Source organism: Equus quagga, chromosome 1 (assembly GCF_021613505.1).
Source record: "Equus quagga isolate Etosha38 chromosome 1, UCLA_HA_Equagga_1.0, whole genome shotgun sequence".
Taxonomy (NCBI): domain Eukaryota; kingdom Metazoa; phylum Chordata; class Mammalia; order Perissodactyla; family Equidae; genus Equus; species Equus quagga.
The window spans coordinates 88,863,809-88,889,015 of NC_060267.1; the positions used below are offsets into that span (position 1 = coordinate 88,863,809).

At 57.4% G+C, this 25,207-nt stretch overlaps 1 protein-coding gene across 3 annotated transcripts in view; it reads right to left on the minus strand.

The window, feature by feature from the left end:
- SH2D3C (SH2 domain containing 3C) overlaps positions 1-25,207 on the minus strand; it is a 35,066-nt gene that overhangs the window by 8,941 nt on the left and 918 nt on the right. The window contains exons 1-4 of one of the 3 annotated variants that reach the window (XM_046676550.1): positions 20,372-20,484; positions 17,803-18,280; positions 7,586-7,625; positions 820-948 (exon numbers count right to left, since the gene is read on the minus strand). In XM_046676550.1, coding sequence (XP_046532506.1) covers positions 820-948; positions 7,586-7,625; positions 17,803-18,280; positions 20,372-20,408 — 684 coding nt within the window. In that variant the 5' untranslated portion in view covers positions 20,409-20,484. Of the gene's footprint in view, positions 1-819; positions 949-7,585; positions 7,626-15,922; positions 16,018-17,802; positions 18,281-20,371; positions 20,485-25,207 lie in introns of those variants that run through there. The other 2 variants (XM_046676570.1, XM_046676559.1) reach the window with 2 other exon arrangements.

Consider the following 25,207-nt stretch of genomic DNA (forward strand, 5'->3'; position numbering starts at 1 on the left):
GGCACGTCTCTGGGCCTCTGCACCCTGAAGTTTCTTTCTCTGCCTGGAACATCCTTCCCATCCTGCTCACCTAGTGAACTCCTATCCATCTCGCAATGGCCTTTCTCCTCAGTGCCCCCCCTCAGGGCTTGCCCACATTCCCTCTGGGCACTCCATTCTTGCACTTCCCACCCCGGGCTCTGACTCTCTGCCTGTCAGTCCCCACCCTGGACTACCAGCCCTCAACGGAAGCCACCGCCTATTTTATCTCTGCATCCTTGGTGCCCAGCACAGGGCCGGGCAGAGTTGATGCTTGACAAAGATTTATAGCATGAATGAAAGAGGGAACAGGTGACTACCAGCCCAAGTCTGTGCCTCAGCCTGGAAACTCAACTTTGCCAAAACAGAGTAGCCTAAGGACTGATACTCACTAATCAAACACACAAGAGGCTGATGTGTAGACCCATAACAATAACAGTAAAAAAATAGTAATAATAATAATAACAACAACAAAAACAACAAAGGACAATGTTCATTGATCTCACTGCAGGTCAAACATCATGTTAAGCACTTTACATGCATGATTTCATTTAATTTTCACAGTAATCCTTTCAGGTAAGTACTATTATTATCCTCTATTTTGTAGATGAGAAAACTGAGGCTCAGAGAGGTGAAGTGACTTGTTCAAGGTCACACAGTCAATAAATGGCAGAGCCAGACCTCATCCCAGTCCTCCGTGATTGAACCCACCAAGCAATAGGTCAGAGCCTCTCTGGCTGGGGCTGGCTGAGCTGGGGGTAGAAGGGTCCAGGACTGAGGCCCGGCTCAGGGCCCGCTCACCTCGCGGGGGATGCGGCCGTGGTACCAGGCATGGCTGCGGAGATCTGTGCTGCTGAGTTTGAGCTCTTCCTCCAACTCCTTGTGCAGCTTCTCAGGCGATGAGTCCAAGATGTACTTCTCTTTGGAGAACTGGGCGGGAGACAGAAAGAGTTGGCATCCGATCTGAGGGCCCCTTCCTCCTTCCCTCCCGCCCTCCTCCTGCCCCAGGCGACCTCCTTCCATCCCGGGACCCTGGGAACTCTTAGGTATAGATGCCAAAAAGGTCCTCACCCACAAGTCCCTATCCCAGAAGGAGTAAAGAAATCTCCATTAATTCCACCAAACAGTGCCTACTGTGTTCCAGGCCCAGTGCTATGTGCCAGGGGGGAAGGAGGCAATAAATAAACCAGGCCCTGTCCTCAAGGAAGCTCCCAGCCTAAGAGGGGAGGCAAGAGCGTCATGAGTATTATGCAGACTGAGATCAGCACCACAGTACTGGACAGCGGCAAAGAGCTGGGCGGCTTTTAGGAAGGAGGAGATGAAGTCTAGATGAGATGGAGTGGTCCAGGAAGGCTTCCTGGAGGAGACGGCAATAACAAAACACTCATTATGCACCAGTGACACCAAACATATCTTAAAGTTGGGAGAGGGAGGATTTCTACAAGTGGATCTTGGAAGTAAGGCAGCAGATGCCAGGCAAAGGCATGGACAAAAACAAAGCTGGATAGACCAAGATATGTTCCGGGATGGTGGATGACACAGTGGAACGGTGGAGGAGGCAGCCATAAACAGGGAAGCAAAGGCCCCCACACAGACATCTGTGTCGTCCTTTACAATTCCCAAGGCCCTTTCCTCCTTGCCGTCTCAAGCAACTCTTGCCAGATGAGGAAACTGTGGCCCAGCAGGGAAGCCCAAGGGCACTCACTGGAGACAATGCTCAGGACTCCCCCCTTCTACCTGCCCAAGGGGAAGATTCCTGGTTTCCTGGTTACTGTGGCCTCGGGTTGGAGGCCTAAGTGCAGGGGGAGGGGAGCACCTGTTGCCAGGTGCATCCCCACCACGGAGCCCAGCCCAGTCCTGGCTGTGCCGTGTGAATGCTCTGGGCCTCAGTTTGTTCCTCTGTAAAATGGGTATGATGACAGAACCTGCCTCACCAGCTTGCAAGGAGGAAAGAAGACACTAGTCCAGAGCACTAGCCCACAGATGTCCTCAGCACTGTGAGGACATGTGACATTGCTTTCTCTCTTTTTCCCCAACTCCAGTCCCCAAAGATGGCTGCTCCAGGACAGACAGATCTGGCCCAGAACTGGCCAGACAGCAGGACAGATGAAAGGGGGCACCAAAGGACCTGGCTTCAGCCCAGGTGACAGTCTCTTTCCAGGACCCCCTACCCACCAGGGTCCGAGGGTCCTCCAGTCCACTCCCTGCCTCCTCAGACCTTCCACAGAGCTCAGAGCCTAGCTATGCAGCTCCATTCTCCACCCCTCTGCTCACACACTGCCTTGGTTTACCCCATCTACCCCGCTCCCAAGACACCCTGGTTCCCAGCTTCAGAGATATCTAGAACCTGGGACTCCATTATTTCAACACTGATTAAGCCCCCACTCTGGGACAGGTCCTGTGCCAGGGGCTGAGGCTCCAAGGTCATCAGGACAGGTGGCCTCTGCCCTGGGGGAGCCACAAGGACACTGACATGCAGTTTGGGCTTTTCTGAACATTCAGAGATGTGCAGAGAGCTCGGGGAGCAGATGAGAGGGTCCCTCCTTATATCGTCAGGGAACGGAGTCCCTGAAGACACTGAGGAGGACTGGATGAGCCAAGCAAAAGCATCAGGGTGGGGACAGACAGGCGGGCAGCGAAGAGCTCCTGTGAAGAGAGTGGCAGAGCCAAGGCCCTGGGGCAGGGGGAGAGGAGAAGCTTCAAGGGGCTGGGGTGGGGGCCCAGGCATGGCAGCATTGGGAGGCTGGCTTGGGGAGCTGGGGTTTACCCAGAGGCCACAGCAGAGCCACAGGAGGTTTTTTAAGCATTGAGGCAGGTTCGATCCGCTGTGTGGAGAGTGGCCTAGTGTTTTCCAGGCAATGGCAGAGCAGGGTGGGGCACGGGGATGGGGCCTGGGGGAAGGGTGTTTAGATAGCCATTGGTCGGGTGTGGAGGAAGAAGGCAGAGGGGTCAGAGAGGGTTCCAGGCAGAGATCCTGGGAGGACAATGAGACACTCTCTGAGGTGGGCCAGGAGCAGCTTGGAGATGGGTCCATGAAAATCTGGGCTTTGAGGAACCTGTGGGGCTCTGGGGACAGATGGTGGGGGCGAGCGATGTATGCAGGTGCTGAGGGAGAGGCAGGGCCTGAGGATGGGGATTCTGCGCATCCTCTGTCCAGGGCAGAAACTGATACCCGGGAAGGGCGGGCAGGCCCAGGGCTGAGCTGAGATTTGGGCCTTCTCAGATACCTCCACTCCTCCACACGGCTCCCTATTTTTGGGGGGTCCCGGGCCTCTCTCCTTAGACAACAGTACACCCTTTGGGAGGGAAGAATGGGAGTCCCAGGGGAGAGGACACCAGTGCCCCAGCCTTCTGGGGTCCTTCTTCTTGACAAAGAGCATGAAACTGAGACTTGCCCCAGTTCCACAGCTGGAGCAAGAGAGAGACGGGGCAAAGAAGGGGAGAGGGCAAAGAACCTGGCCCTAGGACTCTGCCTGCCATGTGTGACCTTGAACCAGTCACTTTCCCTCTCTGTCTGGGTAGCCTCATCTGTAAATGGGGGGTGGGAGACTAGACTCCACTTTTATAGCCATAATTAACCGTCAGGGAGAATATGAGGGGATCAACTTGGTCCTCCTACACACCCGAGGGTGGGGAACCCGAGGGTCCCTGTGCCCTCCTCCTCACCCTCGACCCCGGGGTCCCCAGCTCCCAAAAGGGAGTGGGGGTGGTGGGGTGCGAATGCAGCATCCCTGCGCTCAGCGCACTGCTATTGGCCAGAGATGATCTCACCGCCTCCCAGCCTGCGCGCGCCTGATTGGCCGATGCGGGGATGCTGCGCTCCGCCGCCGGCAGGGCCGTCATTCAGGCGGGCTCCGAGCGTGTGTGTGAGCCTAGGGCAGCGCAGAGGTGACGCGCCTGGCGTCCCCCAGGGGGCTTGGGAGGCAAAAGCGCGGAGACCCCCGGGCAGTGTCTTAACCCCATCCCACCGGCCCGTGCCCAGCAAGCCCCCTCTAGCTCCCTTCAGTCTCTCAACCCCAAGCAAAGCCATCCCCAGATGATGCTCCGCAGAGAGGCGGGGTCCGGGTCCTCCCCTCCACCACCTTCCGTTTAACCCTTTCACCGCCACGGCGCCGACCTGCACTGCCCGGCCAGCTGGGCTGGGAGACCCGCGCCCCGAGCATGCCCGAGCCCACCTAGAGGGCAGGAGAGCGGTGTGCACTCTGGCCCCAGCCCCGGCACAGGCACCGGCACCGGCACCATTCACTCAGCTTCCCGCCCCTCACTTAGCCTTCGGACCCCAGCCCAGCGCCCCCAGTACAACGGGGAGCCAGGCTGCCCGGGTCAGCCGCAGGAGCCGAAGTGCTCTCTGGAGGACCAGTAGGACGCCGGGGACCCCATCTCCCGGTACCCAACGCCCCAGCTCAGCTCCCGTCTGCGGAGGAGGCAGGACGGAACGGCAGCCCCTGCAGCCCCGAGTCCCGGGAGTGGCAGCTGGACCCTCACCCCTCGGAGCGTCGGGGCGCCCAGAGGTGAGGCTGGGGCGACCCCGCCTCCTCCCGCAGCCCGCAGCCCGCAGCTCCTGCCCGGCCGGACCCAGCCCGGCGCCACGGGGCTGCGGCTCCCGGCTCCCGGGCCCGGGGCCGGGGCCGGGGCCAGGGCGGAGCGGCCGGGGTCCCAGCCCGGAGCGCCTGGCGGGGGCGAGCCGCCCCCTCACCTGCACCTGCACGAAGGAGCCGCGGTAGAAGCAGCAGGCGGCGGCCGACAGGGCGCTCCACAGGCTGCACCGCTCGGTCATGGTGGGCCCGGACGGCCGGGCCGGGGCGGTGCGGGGGGCGGCGGCCGGCGGGGCAGGGGCGCGGGACCGACCCGGCTGGGCACCGGCTGCGCGTGCCTCTCGGCAGCGCGATTACCTCATCGCCTTGTCGGGGGAGGAGCGGGGAGGCGGGGCGGGGAGACCCCACCCTCCACCGGCCAGGGGAGGGGAGGGGGCCATTGTTCCTCCCTCCGCCCGCCCCCCGCTCCCGCCCCTCGCCCCCCGCGCTCCAGCCCCGCGCGCCCCGGCTGCCTGGAGTCGGGGGATGCGGAGCAGAGGACCTGCCAAGGGAGGCGTCACGGGGGGGCAGAGGGATGGGTTGGGGACCCCCGGGCCGGCGAGGGGGGTTTCTACCTCCCCGACCCGCGCGCCCCTCGCTGACACCGAGGGGGCAGACTTTGAATTAAATTATACCTAAAGCCGGAAAAATCCCTGTGTGCGTTTGACCAAATCCTTTGTGGCCTCAGAAAATCTCCCAGAGCCCAGGATTTCTCATCTCTAATTTGGAATCAGGGACTCTGCGGACGATCGCGGAATGTTCGACTGACAGACTCCGGGGGTGCAGAAAGCCCGTAAGGCTCAACCGTTAGGGCACAACCTGGGTTCAACTAGCGGTGCCCCCACCTCCACCCCACCAGCCCCTTCTCTTAGATTTCGGATTTACTCATCTGGAAAACATCCCTGGACTGACCTCACAGAACTAGGCATACAGTAAGTGCTCAATAAATGCACACTCTTATCTTCAAGCTTAGTGTCTTAGAATCTGGACTTTTTGTCCTAGAGTCATAGGCTTGTCGATGCAAAGGGAGTCATTGCTGACTCTGCATCAGTCAGGCCTGGGTTTCAAATCCTTTTGACAGGCTGTGTGACCTCAGGCAGGTGAGTCTGCCTCTCTGGGCCTCAGTTGTTTGTTTGTTTGTTTTCTATAAACACATCTGAAGTTCTGAGCACGGAGCTTGGAATTTTATGTTCTTGGAACTTTAGAATCCTTGCCTTAGAATCGAAGCATTCACATCATAGTCTGAGAAGCCTGGAGTGCTCGAAGCTAAGTACTTCAGAGCAGGAATGGACTTTTGGTAACTGACTATTGATTCCATTCTCGCTTGAGGCTTGAAACTAAAACTAACATTCTTTTGAGTTCATTCTTTAGGGAGTTGTTTACTCAGTTCCAGTGAACAGGTATATTTTTATAATATTTTTAATTACATTTTTTTTAGCCCCATAAACTAAAGCAAAAATACAAAGCTAATAGTCCTCACAGGGGTCTCACTACCATCTGTGATGTGGCTCTCAGTACCTTGCCAGGTGGCTGGGATTTATGGGGTGCTGCAATGTGCCCCCTGTGTGTTCCACCCGCTGGCTTTGGTGCTGGTTCTCCCTGAGGCCTCTGTCCCGCTGTGGTGTCAGGGGAGAGGACCGTGGTGAATGTTCCTGGTCAACTGCAATGGCTTGGCTGCAATGCCTTCCCCTCCAGAAAGCCTTCCATGATCTCTTCCTCCCCAGCCCCCGAGCTGAAAGTCATCCCCTACCTCTGGAGCTCCAGTGGCTTCTTTGCTGAGCCTTCTGGTGCTGGAGAGGGGCGGGGGGTGGGGCGCACTCTGAGCACTGCCCACACTGCTCCATTACGAGTCACTTACACGGAGCTTTATAGGCAGCATCTCGGGCAGTGGCATGTCCCTGGGGTCAGGAGCCAGGCCAGCCTGCTCTGTTCCAGGCTCAGCTTTCTCACTATGGGCATGGACCCACCGAGCCCATAGCAACCCTGGGTTGGAGGTACCACTGTTACCCCATGTCACATAGGTGAACACTGAGGCTCAGAGAGGTGACACACACCCCCAAAGTCAATGTGGCAGATAAGTGGCAGATCTAGGACTAAAATTTGGGTCTGCTAGATTACCAAACACAAGCTCAAACCATTGTGTGACTCTGCCCTGTCCCCACAGGGACTGGGAGCCCTTTGGACACAGGGCCTGGTGCTGCTTGCCCTGTGCACTAGCTCCGCACCCAGCAGGGGGCCTGGCTCAGGGGGCTCCTGAGGTGGAAGCCCAAGGGCTTTGTCCACAGTCTTGGCATCAAATGAACTTGGACTGCCATCCTAGCTCTGCCCAATAGTAGCTGAGTGACTGTGGGTAAGTCACCGCACTTCTCTGGGCCTTCAGTTTCCCATCTGTAAATGGGCATGAGAAGGCCTTCCATGCTCAGAGATGAGGGAAGAAGGCAAAGCTCTCATTCACGTAAAGAGCTCAAAGCTTCTCCCTTCCAGTGCCAGCAGCCAGCGGAGGGCTCTGCACACAGTAGGCACACAAAATGTAATGTCACATGATTATTTTTATTATCATTATCTCAAAACTGCCTTTTCAACATTCCCAGTGCCCAGGACAAATGACGCTTGTGATAAGTGTGAGCTGTGTCCGTCATCTGTGATGAAGGACTGAGTCATCCTCCCCTGCTCCCCGATCCCGGCACCAGCGAGGCTCAAGACCAGGCAGGATTAGAGAGCCACAGGCTTTGCACAGAGACCCCCTTGGGGCCTGTCCAGCTGGCAGTGGGTGGGGTTTGGAGGTAACAAGCATTGGGATGTCCTGAGCGTGGGGCCAGGAGAGAATGAAGAAGATACTGGGAGTGAAATCAGGCCCCAGGTGCCACCCCGACCCCTAGCCCCTCTCCTCCTGGAAGCGGCAGCGAGGTCTGGCTCCTAACAAGACTCAGAGAAAGACTGTGCCCTTCACGGAACAGGTTTTGCGCCTCTGTGCCCTGCCCAGCCCCTCTTACCTTCACATAGTCCCCACCGGCCTCCAGCTCTCCAGCGGCCCTGGAAGGAGAGAAGAGAGGTGAGTGCCCCCAGCTGTCAGCCTCTGCCCACCTGTCTGGAGCACCTGGCCCTCAAACCCCAGAGAGCTCATCCTGAAGGCAGACGGGGCCCTGCAGCTGAGCACTCGCTGGAATCTGCTGGCCAGCTGCTCCTCCACCCCGTAGCTGTGCAACCCTGGGCAAGTCCCTTCACCTCTCTGAGCCTGAGTTTCCTATCTGTAAATGGGGACAATGACAGCCTCTGCCTCATTGGGTTGTCGTGATGTTTCAGGGCGCCAATGAATGTTACATGTTTAACAGGGCGCCGGCTTCCTCAATCACTGTCTTCACCCAGCTTCATGAGGTTGCTCTCTCCTGGTGTTCTCTCCCCACCCCTCCCTGACTCCAAACATTGGCGGCCCATGCTGGGGCTCAGGCTCCCCTGTTTCTGCCCTCCACTCACTCGATAGTGCAGAGGGACCCACTCAGCGGCCGTCCGGCACACTGTGCTGCTACTGCTGGTGACAGCTGGCTGCAGAATTGATCCCTTCTGCCTGCGGTGGCCGGCAAGGGGCCTGGAGAAGCCAGAGGCGGGGGGATGGCTGATTTTCCCAGGCCCGAGACAAACATTTCCTCACGCAGCCACCGTGAGCCACTTCCCCCAGTCCCCTGCCTTAAAGGCCACCCCTTCGCTGCTGCGGCCTGGACCTGCTCCTTCAACACCAACTCATCAACCCAACTGCCTTCTTGGCGCCTCCTCTTGGGCGTCTGAAGTCGCCTTGCACTTGTCATACGCAAAGCAGAGCTGTTGACCCCCGTGCCCCACGCTTCCCATCTCCGTTGATGTCGGTTTCATCCTGGTTGCTGTGTTTGGCCAAAAACCCTGCGGTCCTCTGTGCCTCTTCTCTCGTCACGCTCCACACCCCATCCATCAGGAAATCCTGCGGCTCTGCTTTCAAAATAGATCCTGACCGCGTCTGCCCACGTGTCAACCCTGCCCCATCTGGGACACCCGCAGCAGCCTTCTCGCTGGCTCGCCGGGCCAGCTCCCACATCCCTGGGCCAGCTTCCACTCCGCCACCGGACGGCACTCAGGAGAAAACCTGAGCAGATCACGGGGCACACCCCTCCCACCCCCCCAGTGCTCACACCTCCCCAAGAACAAAATCTAAACCCTTCTCGTGGCCTGCAAATGGCTGGCCACATAATTCATCATCCAAACCAGAATGCTTCTTCCCTCGTGAGAGTAAAGAGGGGGCCATTATGACGCCAGAAAAACACGTATAAATTGAGTCATATGTTCCCCAACCTACAAGGCCCTGTTTGGCCTGGTGGTGCCCAACCGCCCAACTCGCCAGACCCCCCAACAGGCCTCCCTCACTCCTTCGGTTCCTCATTCTGCCCCAACCACATTGGCCTCCTTGCCAAGCTCATTCTTGCCACAGGGCCTTTGCACTTGCTCTTCCCCTCTGTCTGGAATGCACTTTCCTCAGATCTTCATGCAGCTTGCCCCTCCTCCCACTTTATTCAGGGCTCTGCTTAATGTCCCCTCCTCAGAGAAGCCTTCCCTAACCCCCCTACCTACAATAGTCCTTCGTCCTTCACTCTCTGTCCTCAACCCCGCTTTATTTCCCTCAGTCGCTGCCTGAAATGATCACCTTACATTTACATGCTGACCATTAATACCTGATGCCTCCACAGGGACATGGACTTTGTCTCCTTCCCTGTTGAGCCCCCAGCCCCCAGCACAGTGCCTGGCATATAGTAGCAGCTCAAGAAATATTGCTTGAAGGATATGAATAATAAACAGCCAATGTTAATCACTGTCATTATCATTAATTACGTCAGGCTGGACCCGGGTTCTCTGGCCAGGAGAGGCCTCAGTATTCCCATTTGCAAAATGGGGAGGGACTGCTTCTTCAAATACAGAAGCCCAAATTTAAATTTAATAAATAAATTACAATTAATTAAAATAAATTAAATTTAAGACAAAAAAAAGCTGAGCTAAAAAAAATACAAAAACTGTGGGTAGGGTGTGTGCTCCCAGAGCAGAATCCCATGTGGGGTTCCCCATGGCTCCTGAGGCAAAGGGGTCCTCCCTGACAAGCTCTGACAGCCCTCCCTCTTCCAACATTCTGGAAGCCCCGCTGTCAGCCTTCCCTCCCACAAAGTCCTTCCCGACGTCTAACCACAGTCCCTCAAGCTGCAGCCGGGCCACACAGGCTTCCAAAGCCATTTGGGTTCCATCTGTCTGTCCAGCAGCAGGGGCTGTGAGGTGGGGGAACGACCCCTCCCCTGCTTCCGTCCGCCAGCTCTTCCGGGGTGAGGTGTCCCATCCCAGCGCTTCCGGCCATTCAGGCCCGGAAATCCTCCCTCGGATGGGAACAGGTCGGCCAGGACACTGGGATCGCCCCAGCGCTTCCTCCTGCTTCCTGTCCACTTCCCCTCGGCTCCGAGGTGGGAGCAGAGCCCCGGGGGCGGGGGCCTGCCCAGGGATCAGGCAGGCTGAGGTGGCCAGAGCCACTACAGGCGCTCAGGGCAGAGCCCCAGACCCGGGAAGCTGAGGGCCTGGGGCCACAGTCAGCCCCATCGCGTCCCCCACCCCTCCACCACACTCCAGCATTTGCAAGACATAATGCGACCGTGTCCCAGTACCACCCACTGCCATCACTTGCCCCGACTACGGCCACCACCTCGTCACTGCTCACTTGCCAGGCTCTGTGTCACTCCCTGCCTCCATCTGTGCCCCCTGTGACTCGTTCTCACCCCAGCAGCCAGAGCAGTCCTGTTAAAAGGAAAGTCAGGTCATGGCCTTCCTCTGCTCAGCGCACTGGAGGGCCTCCTAGTCTTACTCCCGGTTTCACTCCGAGAAGGAGCCGAAGTCCTCAGAACAGCCTTCACACGCCGGCTCCTCGCCGCCTCTCCCACTCATGGCCTACCACACTCCCCCACGCACACTGCTCCAGCCAAGCTGGGTTTGTGCTGGCTTTGGTCCCCACCCCAAGGCCTTTGCACTTCCTGTTCCCTCTGCTGGAATACCTTCCCTCCAGACATCCACTGAGCTCCCACCCTTCCCTCCTTCAGGTCTTACTAAATGTCCCCTTCTCAGTGAGGCCTCTCCCGGCCACCCACCTGAGAGTGTGGCTTTCTGATGCTCCCCACCTCTCTCTTCTGCTTAGCTGTTCTCCATAGCACTTGGCTGACTTGCCACGGGTCCCATCTCAAGCACTGACTCTCTCTTTTCACTAGAACGCCAGCTCCACAAGAGCAGGGCTTGGGACCCGCCTAGAAGTGTGCCAGGCACCCCATAAAGATGTTTTTGAATGAGTGAACGTCACAGCAGCCCCTGCAACCCTGAGGACAAAGTGTAGTCCTTGTGGCTCAACCCTCTGTGACCGGGTCTCTGCTGGCGATCCCTCCTCTCTCCCCTAGCTCTTCCTTGCACTCCTGCCTTCTCAAAGAGCTCTGCTCCCTCTAGCCTCAGGGCCTTTGCACATGATGTTCCCTCTGCCTGGAACCCCCTCTCTTCCTTAGGGCCAGAGTAATTCCTACTCAGCCTGCAGATCTCAGTTTACTTGGAGATTTCTAGAATATTCTCCCTCCTGTGGTAATGATCAAATCCAGGAATCAAAGCTTCCATTTTTAAAAACTCAGCTCCATTAATTAATTAATTTATTCCTTATTTTATGGACTTAAAAGGCACTTCCCCTCTGATATTAGTGGTGAAACAAATTAATAAATAATCGTGACAATTGAATGAAATCAATCCCATTAATCAGCCACATTAATTATTTAAATAGCCAACCTCTTTAATTGCCTGTATTAGCTGATTTGTTCTGATAACTGATACCACTTATTGCATATATTAGCTTAATTAATTGTATTAATGAGTAGTAATTAGAGACCATTATCCTTTATTTCCCCAACGCATGTTTAAATCTGAGCTTCAGCTTCAGGTCCTCCATCCATCCCGGCCCAGAAGAAAGGGTGAGGCTCCCCCAGGATCCTGGAGAAGTGTTGGAGCGAGGCTGCTGTCCTCTGCCACCCTGGCACCCACCTCCCACAGACAGCCTTGCCCTCACAGAGACCTGCTGCCTGTCTGTGTCCGTCTGTCCCTGGTTTGTTCCCTTGGGCCCCAGGCCCAGTCATACGGCCTTGAGTGGAGGCTTCCCCAACCTCCCCCCCATGCTTCTCAGCTTTCCCCCGGCCTTGCCCTCTCTGACATTCAACTTCCTCATCTGTGAAGTGGGCACATTACAACTGTCTTCCCAGAGGGGCCATGAGGCTCCACGAGAAGGATGCAAGCTCCCTGGCCCGTGGCTTGGCTCCTCCCCCCACCCCTGCCCCTGGACATTCCCATCCTGCCCCTCCTGGGGGCTGAAGACTCTGCCCCTCCTTCACTCTGACCTTCACTCATTCGCTGTGCTCCTCAGTCCTTAAAGGGCCTGGGCAGAGAGCGCTGGGGCGAAAACCCCGTCTCTCCCGGGACACCCACCACGGGGCCTCTGGGAGTCCCTGCCGGGAAGGCTCCTGGCTTCAGCCCCTGCCTGACCCATCTCCTCTAAGATGGGCCACCTCCGCCCGGAGACATCCCTGCTCCTTCTCCACCATTCTGCACACTTGGTCTTCTTGACTGGACTGCGCTGCCCGCAGGAGCTCAGAAAGGCTGCTAGCCCTGAGAGGAGAGCGCAGATGGGGGACCGTCCTTCCCGGGGCAGAATTGAGGGTTCCAAGGCCTGAGAGCTGCTAGCTGAGACTCAAAATCTGCTGGAGAAGAGCCAAGTGGGGGCAGGTCTTGAGCGCTGACTGAACGCCTGTTATCTGGAAGCCCGACTTTATAGGGGAGAAAACTGAAGCTGGTGACTTGACCCAGGACACGCAGCTGTTAGACCAGAGCCGGCTGGCTCTGCTTTGTTCCTTGCACAGGGCCAACTCCCCCAGAAAATGGGGACTGCTCCTGGGCTGAGATGGGGAGGAGCTGGGGGGGGGGGGGTGGCAAAGAAGAAGAATATTCCAACAGGACCAGGAGCCTACAACCAAGGACGACGGGAAGAGGAAACAGCCTGGGGATGGACAGAGAGAAACAAAGAGAAGATCCAGGGCTCTGGAGAGGGCCCTCAGCTGAGAGGGAGGAAGCTGCGAGACCCCGGGCAAGCCCCCTCACGGGGCCTCAGTTTCCTCTTCTATAACATGGGCATAGCGACAATGGAAGCAGCTCCCGTGTACTGGTACCTCCTCCGCCAAGCCCAGGACAAATGCTGTACCTGTAACATCTTATCCAACCTTCACAATGCCCCTGTGACTCAAGTGCTGTTACTGTCCCTAATTTAGAGATGGGGAAACTGAGGCTCAGACAGGGGAAGGGAGTTGCTCAAGATGGTACAGACAGTCAGTGGCCTCTGAGCTGCTGATGTCCAATCCTCATCCTCCCCAGCCCTCACCTCACTCCAGCACTCTGCAAACAGGGTCCCCTGAGGGTTTGGGGGGATGTGGCTCCAGCTGGGAGGTGGGGGGACAGCCCATCCTTCCTGAGCCAGCGCAGTTCCCACAGCCTGAGGCGTCCGGGGGTCTCGAGGACTGTGAGAAAGTCTCCACAGGAAATGAGAGCCAGGAGCAGCTGGGCCCCTTCGGAAGACACGGACCAGCCGCCCGCCCGGAGGCTGAGGCGGCTGAGCAGGCTGGGCCTACCGCGGCCCCTCCCCCGGTGGGTAATCGCTACCAGATGCCCCGTAACTGACGTCACTCTGTAGGGCCAAGGGGGCCGTGGGACTCTAGGGAGTGTTGGGAATTCTTGGACCAGAATCAACATTACAAAAGGAAATGGGGGGGCGGGGGTGTCTTGGTCTGTTCTCAGTGCCTGGCACCGGGGCTGGGGCAGGGGTGATGGAGGGTGCCCCCAGCTCTCCTAGAGGGTGCCACCTTCTCCCGGTCCCAGGCTCCTTCTGCATAGGCCCTCGGCAGTCGGGGCAGAGGGGCCCGGGTCTCTGAGTGGGAGGAAAGGTCAGCGGGGTGAGACATTTTAGAAAAGGTAGAGCTGCATTCAAATCCTCCTGAAAGGAGAGGTCCTCGTAAACCAGAAGTCAGAGTGGGGCCCTCCTCTGCTCAAGGCTGGCCATGGCTGCTGGCTCACTCAGAGGCAAGGCCAGGTCCTTGCCTGGCTTTACATCATCTGAACCCATTTCCTCCCCAGGCTCACCTCCCACTACTCCTCCCTCCACCCCCACCTTGCTCTATTCCAGCCACTCTGGTCTCTGCTGGTCCACACACACATCGAGGAGGCTCCCACCTCAGGGCCTTTGCACATGCTGTCCCCTCAGCCTGGTACACTCTTCCCCAGATAGCAAGAGGGTGTGTTCCCTCATCTCCTTTGTTCAAACATCACTTTGTCCCTGAGCCTTTTTCCAGGCTAACTTTCCTAAATTGCTACCACCAGCCACTCCCCACAAGGCCCCAAAGATCAATTCCCCGCTTGATTTAAATTTTTCCTCCATAGCCCTTTTCTCTTCTGGTTGACCATATAACTTGGTTGTCTTAACATCTGTGCTCGCTGCAGTGGAATGGGGGCTCCACGAGGGCAGAGTTTTGTCTACTGTGCTCACTGCCATCTCCCCAGGACCTAGAACAGTGCCTAGGACATAGTTACATCTCAATAAATGTTAAAATGTCTACAATTCCCACTCAACTAACTGTGTCATCTTGAGCAAGTTATTAACCTCACAAAACCTCAACGTCTTCATCTGTACAGTGGGCTCTTATGACCTCCTTCCCAGGGGTTATGGGAAGTCATTTGAAATAATGGTAGAAACAGCTTTGAGATTTTTACTTGCGGGAGCTGAGAGGCGGCCTCGTGGTTCAGAGTTTGGCTTTAGGGGTTGGTCAGATCTGGGATCAAATCTGGGCTCTGACACTTAATCTCTCTGTGACCCCAGGAAAGGCCCTTCCCCTCTCTGATCCTCAGTCTCCTCATGGGTAGAGTGCAGCAAATAGAGGCTCCCTTCTCCCAGGGCCCGTGTGGTAGATGGCGCCCTTGGGTGGTCCAGGAGGGCCTGGCTGCTGGTGAGCCAGCTCTGGCTCTCCTCTGCCGGGTCCCTGGCCTGACAATTCCTGTGTGGGGGTGGGGTCAGGGGGTCGGGAGGCCTCCCTTCCCTCTCTGAGCCTGCGCTTCCTCCTCTGTAACAGGGACTGAGGGGGAGGGGGTCAGGGCTCCCTGGACCCGCTGTTTCACTGCCGAAGGCTGAGGTGCAGGCAGGGGGGTGGAGGGGAGGCTAGGCTGGCGCTGTCCTTTTTGGAGCTAAAGGCCCTTCCTTCTCTGTGCTATCGGCCCCTCCTCCCTCCTTCCTCCTCATGCCCCATGATCTCAGCAGGGAACAGGGCACCAGGAAACTCCTGCAGCCTCACCTCTTCCCCTTCCTTCCTTCTGCTCCAGGTGCACCCTGCCTCCCAGGGGGTAAGGGAGGGACATCATCTCCCCCAGCATAGGCTGCTCCCTGGGCAGCCATTGGGACAATCCCCTTGGGACACTCGGGAATGGGGCCCCACTCTTGCTCAGTAGCAGTTCTCAAAGGCCCTCTTCCCTAAGCTGGATGGTCCTCAGAGACCATCCCAGGCCCTGCTGGGCTGCTGGGGAGACTGAGGCCCAGAGCAGGCAGGGCAAGTCTGAGATCGCACAGGCAAAGCAGCTTCCCTGTCTGTTCAACAATCCCTGGCCTCCTACTTGGCCTGAGGGCCGGTGGGACACCGGATCTCAGGGCACCAGGAGGGGGCTCAATCCGATCTGCTAACTCCACGCTCCGCAGGACCCCTGGACACTCCAGACTATTAGGGGATGAGAGGGAGAATCTCTCCATTTCTGCCACCAGCTCTGATGCCAGAGGCACTTCCAGGACCACCAGGGCCCCTGTCCACAGGGGAGGAAGGCTGGGTCCTAGGTTTGGCATTCTCAAGGTTGCTCCAGACCATCCTTCTTGGAGGCCCTGGCCCTGCTGGAAAGGGCTCTGGCCCTTGAAGGGCTCGAGTCAGGAAGGTGGGGTTAAACCCTGGTTCTGACCATCGCCACTGTGTCCACTGGGCAAGTAAACCTCTCTTTTCTCATCTGTAAAACGGGGATGATAATGGTGCCTCTCTCCTGGGGCTGTTGTGAAGAGTAAGTGCCAGACCTGCGCCAGGACAGGGCAGCGACAGTTACACCCAAAGAAAACTCAAGTCTCTGATGCTAAACCGGCACTCCCTTTTTTTTCAGTTGTCCCCCGGGGCATGGTTGTCCCTCTCAGACCACTCGCGTCCCCGCCGGCCGTTCTCGGGCCCAGCTCGGTCACTCACCCTCTGGGTCCCAGTGCGGGGCACCTTCGGCCCACTGCAGTCATGGTCCCCCGCGGTCACCTCCTGCAGCCCGAGGACCTTCTCAGCCCGACGGCTCCCGCCTTACTCAGGGGCGCAGAGCGGCGGAGCTCGGAGCAGGACCCCGGGGGCGGAGCCTGACCTGTAGACCACGCCCCGGACACGCCCCTCCGCCCTCCGCCGGGGGCCGCTCCGCCGCCAGCCCCTCCCGCGGGGAAGGACTCGGTCCGCCTCGGACACGCCCCTCCGCCTCCCGGCTCGCTCCGCCCTCTCCTCGTCTGTCAGTATCCGGGGCGGGGAGGCCCCGCCCCCTGCCCCGCCCCTCCGCCCCGCCCCGCCCCGCCCCGCTCCGACCGCAGCTTCCCCAACAGTCCGCGACGCTGCCTGGAAAGGCAACGCCCCTGACCCCGCCCCGCCCCCGCCCCGGCCCCGCAAACTCCTAGCGCGTATCTCAGACCCCGGGGGGCCTCAGGAGGCCCCAGGACCTCTCAGGGCCTGTCCGTTTCACGCAGTCCTGGCCCCTCCTCGCCCACATGAGGCTGAACTCAGGAGAGGATGGCAGAAGAAGGCAGCCTGGAGCAGCCAGAGATGGTGGAAAAGCATTAGTTTTATTAATCAGAAGTATAAACATTCCCATTTACTGAGTGTCTGTGGTGTGCCAGGAACTGTGCTAAGATTGTCTAAGTGTGTCATTCTTGAATTCTCACCACAACCCTACAAGGTGGGTGCTATCGTTTGCCCATTTATCAGATGAGGAAACTGAGGCTCAGAGAAGGGTGCAGATGTGCAAGGTCACGCAGTCAATAAGAGGCAGAGTCTGGGTTCGCTGGATTCACTTTGCAGCTTTACAAGGTCCCGCTCCCCATTGAACGGGGGTCTAGACTCAGTCACCCAGCACACAGAAGCCGTGCCGGGGTCTCAGGGCAGAGCCACTCAGGAGAGCCCAGAACCAGCCCTACAGTTACTTTTGCTCAGTCGTTTTTTTCCTCTTTGTTTCAATGGGCACATCTCACCGATGTGATTTAGATGAAGGCTCTGAGGGCTGAAGAGCTGGGGTTGGTCAGTCTCCCAGGGGCATGAAGAACACGGCTGCAGCACTTAGAAGATGGGGGGACAAAGTGGTGGGGAGGCTGCAGCCACTGGAGGCAGGCAGATTCCTGCTCAAATGCCGGCTCTGCCACCTTGGCTGTCTCAGTTTCCCCATCTGTCAGATGGGGCTAAAATCTAAAAACAGATTCTTTTACGGGGTTTTCTGTGAGTAACATTTGATTGACACCCAGTAAGATGGGTTCTTACTAAACGGGAGTTACAGTCAGATCATCACTATTGGTATTTTTGCATGAACTCTGCTCACCCGATAACCTAGTTAAGTGACAGCTGGTTTTCTAGACCAGGTGGAGTGGTGTTGTTCAGCAGAATTAAAGGCAGTGCTTCGGGTGTGGGGGTGTAGGGATCTGCGATAGGGCTTGGGGGGGCCGGTAACTGGGGGCCCCGTGCTGGAGGCTGCCTGTGGCTCTGGAGCCGGGTGGGTCTCAGTTCACATCCTAAGTCTGTCGTTTGCTAGGTGTGCAACCTCACTGGGACAGAGGACTTTCCCTCCCTGAATCTCAGTTTCCTCATCTGTCATTTGGAAATAATAGCAGTATTTCCTCTCCAGTTGGGTTTTTTTTTTTTTTTGAGAGTTGGTTAAAGTGAAGAGCTAAGCACACTGCCTGGTTTATATTAAGCACCCAGTTCGTGTGTATGTGTTTGTTTTTCACCCAGATGTGTGTGCTGGGGGTCCTCTCCAGGTTCCATTGGCAGGAGGCTGGAGACACCATCCCCGCAGGTCCAGCCCTCACCCCACTGTGGGAGCCACCTACCTTTCTGGGGGCACATTCTCAGGGGCTCTCTCCTCTTCTATGTCCATCCTGAGGTCCTCAGGCTTTCCTGTGGGGCCCACCTCCACTGCTGGAGGGTTGGGGCCCAATTTTGGGGTGTCCTCCAGGGGGGCATTGGTCCCCACCACCCCTTCGTCGGCTGCCTCCAAGCTGGGATGTTCGGGAAGATCTTGGGGCACCAGATGGTCCTCAGGGCCCACCTCCTGGGCCTTCTGGGCAGCTTGTCCTGATGCTGCCTTCTTGATGCTGGGGCGAGGCATGGTGCCCATGTGGCTGTACATGTCACTGGAGCGGGCATAGGCCGGGGGGCTCTTGGGGACTGTCACCATGTCATCCTGTGTGGCATCAAAGGTGTCAGGCTTCAGATGGGACCGGATACTGACGGCGGTCGAGGACCGTCTCAGAGTGAAGGACCGGGAGAGGTTGGAGAGACTCCCGAGGCCCTTGAACTTGAAGAACCCTGGCAAGGGGGAAGAGGAAGGAAAGGAGTTAATGACAATGCCAGCAGCAATAATAGTAATAACAATAAAAAATACATGCAGTGCCACTCATCGAGGGTTTGAGGAGGGTCAGGGCTTCACTGACACTCTCTCGAATTGTCATGGTTCTAATGCAGCAGCTCTGGAGTCACGTAGCCCTGGGCTTGAATCTATACTCTTCCAGATCCTAGCTGTGTGACCTGAGACAAGTGACTTGACCTCTCTGAACCCCATTCTCCAGTCAGTAAAAGAGAGATGACAGTGCCTACGTCCTCTGGGCAGTGGAAGGATTGAAGAAAAGTATGTAAATTACATGCTTAACATGATGGCTGGCACCCAGAATATCTTCCATAAGAAGTAATGAAGATGACAACAATGGGGATCACTAGCAATGTCTCTACATTCGTCAGACACGCCGCGTGCATCACCTCACTCAATTCTCAGCACAACTCCATGACACTAGTTTAATCCCCCATTTTCCAGATGAGGAAATTGAGGTTCAGAGCAGTGAAACGAACTGCCCGAGGTCACACAGCCGGTGGGTGAAGCGGGTCTGTGTGCGTGTGTGTTGGGGCAGGGAGGGGTGTTCGAGCAAGGCTGTGTGCACCTGGGGTGGGCTGGAAATGAGAAGGGGGTTATCGGAGCCTGGGGGTCTCACTTCCTGTGGTTCTCTCCTTCCTGTCAGCTGAGCCCACGCCGGCTGGGCTCCAGTGGCGGCGGCGCTCCAGTACTGAGTGATACCATCTCCTCATTTCCGCAGAGGTGCCCGAGTTCGCTCCTCCCTGCCCCCCAGCTGTAGGATGGCCCCTCCTCGCAGCCACCACCATCTGACTTCCCTACCGCCTCCAGATGAGCAAAAAGGAAAAACTGGGCATTTCTCACTTCCTCAGCACCCTCTCCCTCCTCAGGTCCTCACAACCACGCTGGAATATAGGTAGGATGCCCCCACTTGACGAGAGAGGAAACTGAGGCCCAGAGAGGGGAAGGGACTTGCCCAGAGTCACACAGCAAGGCTGAGTCTGGATGAGGGCCCAGGGCTCTGCACTGCTGGATCAGTGCTGCGGGCTTTCCTCTCAGCCCTGCCCACCCCTTACTTGGTCTAAGCGTCTGCCTCCTGTGTGTCCTGACCGACCCTGTCAGAAAACGCTGATGCTCTGCTCTTAGAAAGCTATGCCGTGGGAGCAGAAATTGTGCCAAGGGCGGGGGGAGGACCAGGAACTGCCTCCTTTCTCCACACCACTTGTTTTGTCCCCTGGGCATCGGGGGTCTGGAAGAAACAATAGTGGGGTAGGGAGGGAAACCAAGGCCCAGAGTCCGGGGACATGGGATTGAGCTCTGCTCTATAGCCCCCTACGATCTCAGGCAAGTCTCTGGGCCTCAGCATTTTCATCTGTGGAATGCAGTCATAATTCCTGCCCTGTACCCCGCACCCCCCGGCCCCGCCCTGTGCTGTCACATCCAGGGAATCAGGAAAGCAGAAGTTTGCTGAGACCAGGAGGGGACCAACCTGGGCACACAGTGACGTGTGGGTGTGGTCCCTCATCTAGATGCTCTGGGCTCTTTCCCCGCCAGGATGCTGGGTCCTACTGTCACAGCCCGACTGCCGGTGGGAATGTGGGACAGCATCCCACGGCCCCTGTCTGCCCCGGGCCTAGTAACTCCCAACGTGAGACCCTGTGTGAACCAGGCACAGAGGCAGGGGGTGTGAAGGTCTTCCCTTGCCCAGCTATGCGTTCAGAGAGGGCCGGAGATGGACATGCAGATGGACACACAGACGAATGGAGAGACTGAGAGGTGGGGCGGGGAGAGACAGAGAAACAGAGACGGGCAGAGACAGAGACAAGAGAAGCACAGAGAGGGAGAGTCTGGAGAGGTAGAGAGAGAGACTGGGCCAGAGGGATGGAGGGATGGTGACATGGAAACCCAGGAGCACAGACTTCTGAAGAGAGACAGAGATGGACAGGAAGAGAAACAGAAACAAGACGGAGGGATGAAGAAGCAGATGCAGAGAGAGGCTGTGATAAAGACAGACAGGGGCACGAAGGACAGCGCAAATGGCACCCCGCACTCACTGAACTTTTTGCTGGCCTTCTTGGGCCCCTCCGTCATCTTGGCAAGCTGTGTAAAGCCCCTGGCTGGCCGGCGAGTAGCTGCTGAAGGCTCTGGACATCAGCATTGAGATGCCTCCCTCACCTCCCCTTCCCCTTTCTCGCGCCCTCTCACTCGCTTCCTCTGTGTATTTTTAAACCAGCGAAACTCCCACAGCCCCACCCTCCCCATTCTCTCCGTAGGGGGCGGGGGCTGGGGCCTCCCCCAGTCCTGGCCCCTGTGGGCCGCCTCCTTGGCCTCAGCAGCGGGGCGCAGGGGGCAGACCACAAGCCCATGGGACCTGGGGAACAAACCACAGGCTCCGGGAATGGAGCCCACTGGGCCAGGGGCTGCTGGGGACCTGCCAACAGCTGTCAGGGGGTCTGGCCAGTGGGCTGGGAGGGTGTGGGGAATCAGGCCTGAGTGCAGGGCAGTTTATTGTAAGCCTCTGTGCCTGGGCGATGCACCGGCAGTGATGGATAGGAGAGTGATGTGGTTAGGCCCCTGGGCTCTGGCACCACCCAGACCCAAGTTCAAGTCATGGCTGGCCACTTTGTCACTGTGTGATCCTGGACTAGGGAACTCACCTCCCTGAGCCTCAGTTTCCTCCTGTGAACAGGGGGTATTTGCAATGTCCCCCTCACAGGGTCCAGGGCTTGGTCCAAAGCCTGGCACAGAATCAGTGCCCACCAAGGCATGGTCCCTCCTTTTCAAGCTGGCAGGGACATGGCAATAATTTGGTCCACCCATTTTACAGAGATGGGGAAATCGAGGCACAGACAGGCAGAAGGATTGCCCCAGGTCATACAGCAGATTGGTGGCACAGACTAGATTCCAAGTTGCCCGTCCAGGTCCCTTAACCCACAGCCTGGTCCTTTTCCACCCTACAACCTTCACGTGTGTGTGTGTGTGTGTGTGTGTGTACACTCATGTGGGCCAGACAGAGATGAGGAAACGAAACCTTCCCAATGCAGGTTGTCCCAGACACCTGCAGTGGCTGTCAGCAGCTGCTGGGGTGGGGGAGCCACAAGACCAAGGGCTTCATGTCCCAGCTCTGAGCACCATGGACAAGTTATTTCCGCCTCTGAAGCCTCAGTCACCTTATCTCTAGAATGGGCACAAGTGCAAGGTTTGCGGTCAATCGCAGAGGCTCCAGCAGGATCGGACGTTATCATCCTGGCAACTGAGGCTGTGAGAGTGAGTCCAAAGTCACATGGGGTCCTTCCCGCATCCCCCATAAGAATAAAGACAATTAACATCTTCTGATCACTTCGTATGTTCCAGCCACGGGGCTCAGTCCTTCTGCCCTAAGAGGTAACGTTGTCACTCTTGTCCTCATTCTACAGAGGTGGGAACTGAGGCTCCAAAAGTCAAGTTACCTGGACCTGGAACCTGCTTGTCCGGCTGTGGGGCCTGAGGTCCTGACTCCCGTGCCCACAGCTCCCAAGACCCCTCGCAGCTGGATGATGGATTTGCGTTGGGGAAGAGTCTGGCTGAAGCTTCTTGATGGGAGGAGGGTTAACCCGAGGCCCTGAGAGGGACACAGCCCATGAGACCAGGGCAGCAGGTCCTGCTCACAGACAGGCCCAGATGGGACCACTGTTCAAAGTTCAAATGAAAAGGATGGGGATTCTGGACCATGGAGTTGGGGGGAAAAGGGGACAATGACTCCAGCTCCTTCTACTGAGCACTGACCATGAGCCAAGCAGGGAGCCGGAAGCCTCCACAGATCGTCCATTGAATCCTTACAACAGACCTGCGAGGCGAATCCTGGTACTTTCCCATGTCACAGACGAGGAAACTGAGGCTGAAGAGCAGCAGAGACTAGATAGACACACAGGTGTTCTAACTCCCATCTCTGGGTTGTTGTCAGAAGAAGGAGAGGGGCCTGTGGCCTGGCAGTAGCCTTCTTAGTGGAAGGCAAGGGTGGGTCCCCCGGCTTCTCCCCTAGGAGGCAGCCCCAGGGACTTGGGCTCACTGCTGAGGCTCTGGCATCGACCAGCGCTGGCTTCCCAGCCAGGGCCACTCCCAACTTGCTATGTGATCCTTCACAAGAGCCTTTACCTCTCTGGGTCTCAGTTTCCTCACCTGTGAAATAGGGTCACAGTAACCCCCACTTCCTGGGAGGGTGGAGGAGCAAGTGCTGGCCCAGGCCATTAAGCTGTGGCCTCAGCAAACCCTGGCGGTTGTCACTGAGGGATGGGGGTGGTTCAGGCCAGGGGCAGACTGGCACAGGCCAGGAAAACCTTGGAGCAGGGGCATGGTGTGAGCGCAGGGAGTCCTGGCCCCGGCGCGGCTGTGCTGCTGTGTGGAGGTGCCTTGTTGGCAGTAGGCTGGCCCTGCCGTTGGCCCAGGCGCCAGGGCAGTTGCCGCATCCCTGGGAGAATGAATGGGGCTCAGTGTGGTGGCTCCGCTGAGCTGAGAGCCCCCTTTGTGCTGCCTTGAGTGGCCGTTGGGAGTGCGGCTGGGGACCTGCTGGCGGGTGGCTGTCCCACAGGCCCTCCTCAGTCTGTGCTGGAGGCCAGCCCAGCCCAGTCCACGCTCTGCAGCCCTGAACACACAAGTGCCTTCCTGCCTCCAGGCCTTTGCTCAGGCTGGACTCACACCCAGAATGCTCCTCTTCCCTCCACTGGCTCCATCTTTTGCCTTCATGGAGTCTCTCCAGGTCTAGAATGAGCCATAGTGCCCCCAGGAACCCTGCTCTGATTTCTGTCCCCTCCCTCCTTGGCCCTCTCCCCCAGTCTGTACCTCAGTTGCCTGGTCTGGTCAGGTACCATGAGGGACTGGAGACCTTCAGCTTCATCATCAAAGTTGCCATGGTCATTGGAGCCAGGCAAACCTGAGTTCAGACCCCGCCTGCAAGACCTCGGGCAAGTCACATCATCTCTCTGAGCCTTGTTTTTCCTACCAGTAAAATGGAACAAATACAACATCTTCACGTGATCCTGTAGCAATGAAACAAAACATTTATACTGAGAGTGTCACCCGTGTCACAGTCACTTGTGTCTTCACTTGCATGTTCCAAAAAGGCCTCATGAACCCTGAGAGAGGAACTGGCCTTACGCATCCACACTGGCCCCACATCTGCCATGCTCTTGGTCTCAGTGGGTGCCTTCCCGGCTTGGCCCAGCTGTCTGTACTGGAGCCCCTGTAGGATGGTGGTAAATGACCCTGGGCTTTGTGAGCAAAGAGACCTGGGTTGAATCCTAGCTCCAGAGCTTCCTGGCTGTGTGGCCTCAGGCAGGCCTCTTCACCACTCTGAGCCTTAGTTTCCTCTTCTGTAACTTGGGACCAATAATAGCAACCTCCTAAGAGGAGTGCTGGAAAGTTCCAGGAGGATGACACATATCAACACCACCAGGCAGACAGTCAGTACCTGGCTGATGTGGGCAGAACGTCATGGTGTTACAGGGCTCTGGGCATCACACAGCTATTCTCTGTCCTTAATCCCCATCCAGTGACCCCTTGTCCCCTGGACATACCAGCAGCCAAGAACAGCCCACCCCAGGAGCCTGTCTTCTCCTTCGCTCCATATGCCCCCCCACCCTGTCCCCGCTTAGGAGAGGAAAACTGAGGCTCCAGGCCAGGGTCAAACAGCTGGCTAGTGGCTCCCTTTTCTACTCCATGCCTCAGTTTCCCCAAGTGTTAAATGGCAGCAGGACCACAGGCTCTCCCAGAGCCTGGTCAGTCAGTTAGCAGACATTTCCTGAGTACTGGCCACATGCCTGGCCTTGCCAGCTTAGCCAATCCGTGGAACAGGAAACATTCCCTCAAACCAGCCAATCAGACATCAAAGTCGGCGAGAAGTTCTCTCTGGCTGGGACCTAATTTCTTCTCACTTTCACCTGGGCCATCCAGGCCCCCCTGGTCTGAGCAGCCTGGGCAGCCTTCCGCTGGGCCCCTGACCACTCCCGCCCGCCTTCCTCCATTAGGGAGGGCTGAGGGGCCAAGGCTTCAAGGGGAAGTGAAGTGACTGGCGGATGTTGGGGTTCAGGCCAGGGATGGCTGGGTGGAGGTGATGACACCACCGGAACATTGTGCTGAGGTCTCTGCCCACAGGATGTGACTTAGGGAGGCTCGTGGGAAACAGGCAGGGGCCCCAGCCTGAGAGTCTGATGGTGGAAGCCACCACAAACTATAGCAGCACCCCCCAGTGCTACCATCCCCGTCCGCACCTCCCATGGGCATCCAGTGGGCCCTCGTTCCACCTCCAGCCCAGATGGGCGGGGTCCTGACATGAGTAAGTGCTTGGGGTTCCTGCCAGACTGACCTGGTTCCAACACCAATGTGGCCACTGGCCAGCTGTTTGGCTAGTCAAGTGATGCGATCTCTGAGTTTCAGTGTTGTTATGTGTACAGTGGAATTTATAACAGTACCACCTCATATGGCTGAGTGAGAATTGAGATAATTCCCTTAAAGTGCTAAGTGTGCAGCTTAGACCATTTATTTTCCCTCAATAAATTCCAATTATTATTGGTTTCTCCCTCCTTGCCCTCTCCACCCCCAATTTAGCCAATGGCTTCCCTGTCTCTAATAGTGTCCCTAGATCACTCCCTGACATGGCGCTCAACTGCCTAAAACCCTCGCTGGCCCCCCACTGTCCTCAGGAGAGGGCTCCCTGCTCCTTGCCTGACCCTCAAGGCCCTCCCTGGCAGGGCTTTCCGCAAGAACAGGGTCTCTGGGGACACCAGGATCACCAGACCCATTCCCGTCTATAAGGAGGCTTCAAGGCAAAGCCACGTAGCGTAGGAGCTGGGGGGCAACCCCGAGGGCTTCCTGAAGGTACGGAGGGTGCTGGGGTGCAACCAGGGAGCACATCC